This window comes from Myotis davidii, unplaced genomic scaffold (genome assembly GCF_000327345.1).
Source record: "Myotis davidii unplaced genomic scaffold, ASM32734v1 scaffold135, whole genome shotgun sequence".
NCBI lineage: Eukaryota > Metazoa > Chordata > Mammalia > Chiroptera > Vespertilionidae > Myotis > Myotis davidii.
This window is the reverse complement of record NW_006289813.1, coordinates 3,161,701-3,172,777: the sequence shown is the minus strand read 5'-3', so window position 1 is coordinate 3,172,777 and position 11,077 is coordinate 3,161,701. Positions and strand designations below refer to the sequence as shown.

At 38.9% G+C, this 11,077-nt stretch overlaps 1 protein-coding gene across 4 annotated transcripts in view; it reads left to right on the top strand.

The window, feature by feature from the left end:
• Window positions 1-825: 825 nt before the first annotated feature.
• NLN (neurolysin) overlaps window positions 826-11,077 on the top strand; it is a 51,183-nt gene continuing 40,931 nt past the window's right edge. For all 4 annotated transcript variants that reach the window (XM_015563056.1, XM_015563058.1, XM_015563057.1 and 1 more), the window contains exons 1-3: window positions 826-1,087; window positions 4,328-4,476; window positions 9,556-9,663. In XM_015563056.1, the coding sequence (XP_015418542.1) occupies window positions 856-1,087; window positions 4,328-4,476; window positions 9,556-9,663 (489 nt within the window). In that variant the 5' untranslated portion in view covers window positions 826-855. The remainder of the gene's footprint in view (window positions 1,088-4,327; window positions 4,477-9,555; window positions 9,664-11,077) is intronic.

Genomic DNA, 11,077 nt, shown 5'->3' with positions numbered 1-11,077 from the left:
AATGGACAGCCTATTCACCATCATACAGTATATTAAAACTTGATTCATGTGCATTTTGATAATTTCCCAATTTTTAAAAAGCTCTAATAAGAGTTGATGTTAAATCCCCTTTATATTTATAGTACAGTGTGCCATTAAATAAGTTCCACATATCCATATCAGTTTATTCCTCAATAACATAACCTTCAACATTTTGCAGGGGGGCGAGGGGGAATGCATATTTTTCAGAGAAAACATGTGGCTGAAGGTCCAAGAGATTTAAGAGCCCAATTTTTAAAAAGCTCTAATAAGAGTTGATGTTAAATCCCCTTTATATTTATAGTACAGTGTGCCATTAAATAAGTTCCACATATCCATATCAGTTTATTCCTCAATAACATAACCTTCAACATTTTGCAGGGGGGCGAGGGGGAATGAATATTTTTCAGAGAAAACATGTGGCTAAAGGTACAAGAGATTTAAGAGTTTTGGTTCCTAAATGAAGTCTTCAGTTTAACCAGGAACCCAACCTCTCCTTGGCTTGCTGAGCAGTTCACCCAAACACACCAGAAGGCAGGCATCCTGCCTGCCACCTGGAAAAACACCAGCATTATTGCCCAGAAAGAGTGGGCGGGTCCTGTCAAGAGATCCCATAAGCCCCCAGGAGTCCAAGTCCTGCACTGACACTTTCACAGGAGCATTGTGCATATGTGTTCAGCGGAAAGAAATTGCTCAATTTTATTAAAAAGTTCTTTTTTATTTAAATTTAATTAGATAATACCCACTTGTCTGTTGACTTTAGATCAACAGAAATGCCTAATTTTTATTCTCTTTCTGATTCTCTTTAGAATTGGTGGTTGCAGGATTTTATTCAGAATGACTTTGGGGCGAGAAGTGATGTCTCCTCTTCAGGCGATGTCTTCCAGCACTGCAGCTGGCAGGAATGTTTTAAGATGGGATCTTTCACCAGAACAAATTAAAACAAGAACCGAGGAGCTCATTGTGCAGACCAAACAGGTGTATGATGCTATTGGAATGCTTGACCTTGAGGAAGTAACTTATGAGAACTGTTTGCAGGCACTGGCCGATGTAGAGGTGAAGTACATAGGTGAGTGGGATGCAAAAGCACATCAATATTTCATTTTGTGGGCATCATAAACCATTGTACGTGTTCTGTCTTAGCAATCCGTTTTCCAGTTTCACAAGATACTGATTTTTACATCATGATTAATTAATTGCTTGGAATTAAGTTACCTCAGATTAAAATTTTTTTATTATGTTAGCAAAGGTGCTATAAAATGTATACTCATTACAGCTGCTTTTTGGAGAGCATTGACAATATCTATGAAAACTTTGAAGAAGTTCAAACCCTGGCCTAGTAATTCCACATCTATGTATTTAAGAAAACAATCAGATACAGGAAAAAATCATCTATAAATTTATGTATAGATAGTTACTCTCATAAGCAAAAGCTTGGAACAACTCCTAAGTGTCAACTAATAGAATGACTAAATAAATTGTGATACATTCACCCTAACACTGTGAAGCCATTAAAATCATGTATAACCCTGGCTGGTGCGTGTCAGTTGGTTGAGCATCGTCCTTTGCACAGAAAAGTCACCAGTGTGATGCCTAGTCAGGGCACATACCCAGGTTGCAGGTTCCATCCCCAGTCAGGGTGCATAAGGAAGCAACTAGTCCATGTTCCTCCCCCTCTTTTTCTCTCTCTCTAAAAGTCAATAAAAATGTTTTTAAACATAATAACAAAATAATGTTTAGACGCAGTATTTAATGACCTAGAGAAAAGGACAAAGAAGGAAAGCCAAAAGAAAATTTTAATAACAAATTTTAAAATATTGGTTAGTATCTTAGATGGTGGGCTGACGGTTGACTTTTTTACTTTTCTCTTTATGCTTTTCTCTATCTTCCATTTTCACTACATTTAAATACATTATTTTTATTGTATGAGTATGAGATTCTCTGAGTTATAAGAAATGAAGATTCACAGGAGTTACCTCCACGGGTTGGATATATTTGGTAGGATAATTATGACTAAGCAACCTTGGCTGTGTATCCACACTTCATAAGAGCATGGATAACGTAAACATTAGTATGTCTTTTGGAATTTGGAAGGTTGTCCAGAACCCTCCACAGCCCTAGTGCCCTGGTCATCGCTCTACCCTCCCCAACCCCTCAACACCAAGAGCTCCCTACTCTATCCCACCACAATGGGGACTTGGCTATTCTCAGACCTCTGCTCTTCTGTTTCAGTTTCTGCCTCAACTACCAACTGTATCACTCTCATCAGTGGCCACTACATCTTGCTACAAGTCCTGAGTTTAAACTCTGAATAAAAAGGATCTGATTGGTCTCGTTAGTCCAAGTCAAAAGGGAAGGGGTTGGCCCCCATTCGGCAGAGCTTTCCCAGTAGGCAATTTCATATGCATCTCCCACCCTATATATGGTTTGTCCCAGGTTCAGATACGAACTTCTTTATTCACTTATGGCCAAGTTGGCGTGCCAGCCTGGTAACTTACATATACACTTAACAAATATAAACATCAGTTGGGGGGGGGGGGGGGACAAAAACAAAAAACTTATTTATTATCTTTTTCCCCAATAATGCATCTTCTAAATATACTTTTAGGTTTGTGATGTATGTTCTTACTCTCTTATAACTTTATCTTTGTGGATTAATCATCCAAAGAATAGCCTTTTAAAGACTAACTTTCTCTTATCTGTATGTTCTCGTTGTTCGTTTTGCCTCCAACAAGAGCTGTTAAAACCCCTCCCGTTTAGTGTCAGTTACTAGACATCAGCATTGTTTATAGTTTGGCAGCTAGAGTATAAGACTGGTTCCAGGTCTTTGTAGGCAAAGTAAGGAAGGAAATGGTTTCCAATATTATTATTTAAGAATATGTTTCCAACTTTAGGTTCCTATATTTTATGATGCTCATTTGAGTTCTTGAGCAATTTTGCCTTTCTTAATAATCTTTTTGAGCTTATTTGAAAAGTAAACAGAAATGATAACTATTAGTTAATTATATCACTTAAATACTATAGGTATTAACACTTAAATCTGTTTTATTCTTTAAGAGACATAAAATTATAGACTAAGTCAAATCCTTAAAAATAATTATCTAATTTGATTTTTAAAAACACATTATTAATGTATTCAGATATTTCTGACAATTTTTTATTCCTTTATTTGTAACAGTGTTTTAAGAGGACTAACAATAGTGAGGTGGCTTCTTTAATTGTACAGTTTCTTGGTATATAAAGGATATAGCTATACTGTTTACCGTATATCACAGGTGTAAACTTTGCCTATTTACAATACCTTTAAAGTACCATATATAAAATAAAAATGTATTCATTGTCATAGTATAACCACAACCATCACTATAAACCATACTCATTTGTTTCTATAGTATGGATTATTTCATTGACATCAGATTTTTGCCCAATTAAAGCCACACACAAAAAATATGTGAAAAACCTAGAACCAACTTTAATATGTAAAAGTTAGAATGGACTCCATTAGCACCATCATTTAACAGGAATAGCCCCAGTATTCAGCTTTGCTGGATGTGTCTACTGAGTTTCCCAGGAATCCTCTGAAATTGTATGGAACTCATTGTTTGTATGAATGTTTGTATTGGGGAGGAGGGGTATGTAACTTTGATTAAATTATTTAAGAAATCTGTATGCAGGTTAATAACTTATATTCTAGCCCGGCTGGTGTGGCTCAGTGGTTGAGCAGCAACATATGAACCAGGAGGTCACAGTTCTATTCCCAGTCAGGGCACATGCCCAGGTTGCAGCCTGCCCCTGCCCTTGCCCAGGCTTGCACTCCCTGCTTCTCCAGCCTCTCCTTTTGCCCACCATCCCCACCATCCTCTAAGGCCCCGCCTTCTCCGCTGGGCACTGCACAGTGGCCAGCCTTCCGCATTGCTGTCTTTCAGTTACTATCCCATTCATTTAGCAGCTAACCTGCTCTGTCCTGCATAGTTCTTTGTCTTTTTATGTGCTGTTCCCCACCACCGCTCCCCAGATTATAAAATGCCTTAGTATAAGAACTGTGTCTTTATTTTCCTATATTGCCAGTTAGTAAATTACACCCAAAGAATACTTTAATAAGTGCCCAGTGCACACCCTATTGTTCCTTATAATGCCACTGGGACAGCCAGGCTCTGTATTAAATGCTGTGTTTTTTTTTATAGCCTTAGGAACTTTTACAGAAAGTGTAAAATGAAAACTTTTGTCAGGATAATCATTCATCTAGACAGGAGGTATTTTTCTTAATCCTGACTTGAGGAGCCCTTACAGTTTTCCCCTCTATTAACAGTGGAACGAACCATGCTAGACTTTCCCCAGCACGTCTCCTCTGACAAAGAAGTACGAGCAGCAAGCACAGAAGCGGACAAAAGACTTTCTCGCTTTGATATCGAGATGAGCATGAGAGAAGATATATTTCGGAGAATTGTTCATTTACAGGTAAATGATGTTATGAATCCCTTTAAAAGAAAAAAATCTACAATAAAAAGTAAAAACCTTTGATCAGCAATAAAAAGTACTTGAATGCTTCTAGATTTTGTTTCTAATTGTTATAATAATGGGCATATCACAGTGTTATATAATGTTATATTACACCACTTAAGTTTATGTTTAGTTGCTGATTATATTCACCTAAGATTAGAGACCAAATATAAAAGAGTACACATCTAGCCCTAGCCAGTTTGGCTCAGTGTATAGAGCCTGCTGACTGAGGGGTCCCAGGTTCAATTCCGGTTAAGGGCACATGCCTGGATTGCGGGCTTGATCCCCAGTAGGGGACGTGCAGGAGGCAGGCAATCAATGATTCTCTCTCATCATTGATGTTTCTGTCTCTCTCCCTCTCCCTTCCTCTGAAATCAATAAAAATATATTTTTTTAAAAGTATGACACATTAAAAGAGTGTACATCTACAAATCTAAGGCTTCTTAGCCATCATGAACTTGATGGTTCAATGTAAATACCTCTTTAAATTTTCAAAATATTACAAGATATTTATTAGATCAGATCAACTAGAAGCAAATGGGTTTGAGTTGTTTATCTGTAAATATCATGTGCTTTTGGCCATCATACCGACAAATGTTGATGCTGCATGCCATAGTCATTCCTGTCCCTCATCCTCACATTTTCCAGGACTCAGGGAAATTATGTATAATAAATGTTGGAGGTGAGTCTGCCATGAGTGTTTTGGTCTTTTCATAACCAGTGTTGATTTGCTTTCTAGTATTTTTATCCTCTCTTTGCTTTGAATTTTTATTTTCATGACACCTCAGCAATTTGGAAAATACCCAAAGTTTTATATAATTTTAGGCATTTTTGTTTAATTTTACATGTTTCTTTATGCAAAAATCTCAAAAATTTTGTTCCTTTTAGCAAGTTGAGCGTGTTGAAATAAAACAGCAGTGTTATTCAAATAGTTTATTTGTAACTCACTACAGAATATGTAGTCATGACTTATTTAGACATATAAGAGTATATGCTGTCTATTCCCTCATATCAGAAGAGCCTTTTTCAGCCTGTTATCTATAATCTCTGTGATTCAGAATTGTTCATATTTGGCAGTATAAAAATAACTGATTAAAAGAACTTTATGATTCTTTATTAAGTTGTTCCCTTTTTCCTTTTTGACCTTAGTTATTATCCTGTATGATTCAAATCATGACCTTTATAAACTTTTTATTTCATTCCCAATAATCAAATTTCCATTCTACCTATGTATTATATATGTATTTTTAAACTTTCCTCAGAATTTCTAATTTTCCTTAACTCTATTTTCATCCTGACTTCTAAGTTCTCATTAGGGATTTTCAAAATCACATTTCCCAGTCCTGACAAAGGTTTCCCACTTGTTGGCTAAAAACCAGCAAAGATGAAAAAAGGTTTTACAGACACTTTTCTAGCCTTAGCGGTAAGAAAAATGTACAGTGTCTTCATGTCAAAATAATCCAGACATGCAGTTTTTTATTCCAGTGGTCTGCTACGTAATAAGTACAGAAGAGGGATTCTTTAGTGAAAATAGTCTGAATTATGCAAGCTAAATTGGGAAATATAGTTATCTGATGTAATATTTATATATTTTTTTAGATCGGTGGGCTTTGGTCTTGCCAATTCATCTCAGCCAATTAGTGATTTAAGCAGAAGACTTTTGACATAACAGTGTAAATGAATAGATCATGTGATTAAGTATTGTGATGTACTCTAACAGTCATGGAGACCTAGTGCCAAAATAAAATACAAGATCCCAGAACCCAAAGGTGCCTTAAAACTTGTACCTTTGTTAAGCTCTTAAAAGCCTAGGGATCCCATAGTAAGCATCAACTACCTTGCCTTAGTTTCTTCATTAGGCAGGCACCCCTCTTTTGTGCTCCCTAAGTACTTACCTCTCTTTTCATTTACTACATGATAGACATATTTGCTGGTGTATCCTTTTTTTCTTCATATGACTTAAAGAACCTCAAGGATAGTCGTCTTTGTTTGCCTGGTGCCTGGTTGAATAGGAGCTCAGTGAATGCATGTTGAATGGATCTGAACTGGCCCCAGTTAAAATGCGGCTCCGTGCAGTGTGGTTCCCCACTCCCAGGGCCCTCATTCTGCCTGTGGCCCGCACAAAAGCAGTGAATCTGGTGATGGCATATTGAGTTATCAGTCAGCAAGCAGACATTTCGGCACTTCTATCCTAACTGTAAGCAGTTGCCTACGAATGTTCTCTTCTCAATAACAGGATAGGAACCTAACAGTGTACTGATTGAAAAAAAAGAAAAAAAAAGGAGACCTGAAAAATTGCAAATACCAGTATAACACATGTAATTAAGTCATACCTCTATGTAAGCTTTTGCAATAAGATGCAGTGGGGCCTTGACTTACGAGTTTAATTGGTTCCGTGACGGAGCTCGTAACTCAAATTACTCGTATGTCAAATCTTAAAGTGAACGAGTGAGACACGTGATGCTGGGCTGATGTTGTGGCGTTCACTGTGATGTTGACTGCACCAACTAGCAGTCAGGTCTCTGAAGCTGGCTCATAACCCGAATTTTAGCTCGCAACTCAAAGCAAAAAATCGGCCGAGAGACGGCTCGTATCTCGAAAAACTCCTTAGTTGGGACACTCGTAAGTCAAGGCCCTACTGTATATGTTATCATACTCTGTTGTCTTATATTTCTTGGCATATCTGAAGTTTATGAATCAGTTTCTCTAAATGGTACTCAGGGAATATACTAGCTTAATTCTCAGAGCTCTTTTAACAGTGTTGTAATTTCTACTTTGTATACACACTGAAATAATTTTTCATTTACATATTTTAGAAACTGGAAATGTGAAGGTCTTGTGAAGAAAAGGACAAAAAGTCATGGGACAGAAAGCAGGGAGGATTTGGGGGAAATTCAGAAAATGTTTCACTTTTTTATTAGGAAATTCGAAAGAATTTAGAATAAATTAAGAATGGTAATGTCTGAGAGCCATCCTGAGTGTAGAATAATTCTGTTTACACCAGCCGGTGAGACTGAGATGAGCCTCTGTCCTGACCTCGGGACTGAATGTACCCAGTGAACCCTGGGAACCAAGTCCCCACACTGCTGTCCAGCTCTGGTCTGGCTTCTGTCTTGACTCACTGCCCTGCTGGGAAGGCTCTCTGCTCTGGATCTCCACCTGCTCACTTGGGTCCTTCAACTTACCCAGCTCTTGCCAGGCCCTTATCAACAGGGATTGTTTTCCCTCTCCCCCCACTACACATAGCTACAGTCTGTGTTCTCCCCAACCTTTCAACATCCACCACTGTACCGTCTAGAGACTCCTGTTGCCATGCCTCACACCTCAGGACAGACTTCCTGGCGCTGTCAAGCCAGCCTCCATCAACTCAGGTGTATCATCACATCCGCATGGACACTGATTTAAGCTGCTAGCCATCCCCAAGGGAACCAGCCCACAGCGCAGTTATCTCCCTGGCCATTCTGGGTGTCTTCCCATTGCAGACACCTGCTGCTGAGATCCCAGTGTGTGCCAGTACCAGCTAGAGAGGGTTCCAACTCCGGTCATGCCTGCATGCTCAGAAATGCTCTAAGGACATAAAGGAGGTTATTATGGAAAAATGAGTAATTGTTCTCTGCCTCCACTGAGGATTAAGTCAGAGGAAACTGTGAGTAATGTATGCACAACAGGTGCTTTACTACTGTGACATAATATTTTTTATCGGGAGGCCAGGTGAGATACAGATTGTTTTATTAAGTAGCACCCTCAGAGTACAACTCTACTTACCTGCTACAACAAAATGTAAAAAAATTACGGAATTATTGCAGCAAAAGCCTTGTGCCAACGATATAAAACGCAGGCTCTAAAGCAGTGATGGCGAACCTTTTGAGCTCGGCGTGTTGGCATTTTGAAAACCCCTAACTTTTAACTCTGGTGCCGTGTCACATATAGAAATGTTTTGATATTTGCAACTATAGTAAAACAAAGATTTATATTTTTGATATTTATTTTATATATTTAAATGCCATTTAACAAAGGAAAATCAACCAGAAAAATGAGTTGCGTGTCATAGGTCCGCCGTCACTGCTCTAAAGCGAAGATCTAATTGGGCCTTTTTAAGATCTAATTAGTTGGGGAAATACAAAACTCCGGGATGGACAGTCCAGGTCTTCCGTGGAGAGAGTGCAACCAGTGGCAGGGTCCTAATGCTGAGAGGTCTCTAAGGCTCTAGAGACAAAGTCCCTCATTGCCTCTCAACCAAACTGAACCTGCTACTCCCCTGTCTGGAGTCCATTTCCTCCGAGGGACCACAAACTGACCAGCCTTCCAGATGTGCCCTGTATGTTTTGCCACCTGTTTTGAGTAAATACCTTGCTATGGCTCATCCTCCAGGGCCCTTCGTTCCTTTGGGTGAGTGCCGTTCGTGTGGCTGCCGGCAGGTTGAAATGCACTGTCCAGTGTTCCTCCTGTGTGCTGTGCGGACTCCTTTCCCCCACATATTTGTTCATGCGCAGCTTGCCGCAGCCCCCTGATCTCTCTTGCTAAATGACAGTAAGGCATTTTTAAAGTGCTAGAAGCCTTTATCCAGCTGTACTTTTTTGGTATGTTGGCCAAAGAGTCCCACTCTCCACTGTGTACTATTTGCCCTTTATATTTATGCCTGCCTCTCAAGTGGAACCAGGTTAGCAAATGATAGCAAATTAAATCCAGATGATTTGTGATAAGGAATGTGTTTTGTGAGAAAGACCACTGGGTCATAGAGAATACTGAGAAGGCGGTTATGCAAATGCTTCTATGATCACACTCTCAAATGGTACAGGCACTCCTGATTGTGATGCAAGGCAGGGCAATTCTGGTTAGCTTTTTGTTTATTTAAATTTCTGTTTTAGATGAGCAGAGGCTCATGAAAGCATAAAAGAAATTAGGTCTTCAAAAGGGCCTGAATCACCTATGTGCTACATAGCTCAACAGAGATGATGAGTAAATTTGCTCTGTCCTCTAGTTTATAATTTACTGACGCTGCTGTAACAGCATGGTTGTCACAATCTTTAATTTCAGGAAACCTGTGATCTGGGGAAGATAAAGCCGGAAGCCAGGAGGTACTTGGAAAAGTCAGTTAAAATGGGGAAAAGAAATGGGCTCCATCTTCCAGAACAAGTCCAAAATGTGAGTTTATGTTTCCTTTTCTTTGTGGGGGAAAAAAAAGAGAGTAAATAAAACAAAATGCAACAAAAAAACAAACAAACAGGAAATCAGGAAAGACGTGTTTTTAATGTGGGAAATAATGCATAATAGAAATCCATTTACAATGTATTGGATAGTCAGTGGTTTCAAATTCCACAACTCCTGTCCACCTCTTGGTGACTGACAAACAGCTGGTAACTTAATTTTTCTTTAACCCTGTCCAAGTTTTATTTATTTCATGTGTGCTGGGCCTATTTTCTCTGCTCTATCTTATCTTCTCTAATACCTAGTTCCAGGCCTTAATAGTTGACTTGTGTTTTTATTCCTTTGTTCTTACAGAGATAGGGCACTGGTAATAAAATCCTTATGATGGAAAATTATAAAACCAGCACTTTAAAATGGAATACCCTGCGATTACTATATGCCCCTTAAAGGTCGACAGATCAGCTGCTAAAAAATGCTTCTTAACTTTTTCTTTTGTCTAATGCCAATCAAATCTTACAGTTTCAGAAATAAACTCGATGGTAGAATTAATTCATTCTTTGGAAAAGGAAAAATGATTTATTTCCAGGTGATTCTTCTAGGCCCGTGGTCGGCAAACTGCGGCTCACGAGCCACATGCGGCTCTTTGGCCCCTTGAGTGTGGCTCTTCCTAAGCCTTAGGAGTACTTTAATTAAGTTAATAACAATGTACCTACCTATATAGTTTAAGTTTAAAAAAAAATTGGCTCTCAAAAGAAATGTCAGTCGTTGTACTGTTGATATTTGGCTCTGTTGACTAATGAGTTTGCTGACCACTGTTCTAGGCAGTAGAACTAGAAACTAGTTTGAAAGGAGTGTAGACCATGTGATGTCAGCATGGCAGATAGACCTGAAGGCACCACTGAGGTATGGGCACCTTTCTCCCACCTGACTGCCCTTTGAACATCTTGATCCTCTTCATCGTGGTTACAGGAAAAGTGGGACTGATCTCACTTATCAGACTTGCCCTGGTCAATCATCAGTTCTGTTTGGGGCATGAACATTGTGTTAGTTAAAATGTGTTTGGTTGCAGCTAACAAAACCCTGTTGGAACAATTTAAATAATAGAAGAGATTTACTTGCTTGTATAGCTGGAAGGTCCAGAGGTAGTCGGGCTTCATGGGTTAGTCCAGGGGTGCGCAAACTTTTTGACTCGAGGACCACAATGGGTTCTTAAACTGGACCGGAGGGCCGGAACAAAAGCATGGATGGAGTGTTTGTGTGAACTAATATAAATTCAAAGTAAACTTCATTACATAAAAGGGTACGGTCTTTTTTTTTTTTTTTTTAGTTTTATTCATTTCAAACGGGCCGTAGTTTGCCCACGGCTGGGTTAGTCCAATCCAGATGCTCAGTGGTGTCATTGGCCACCTGA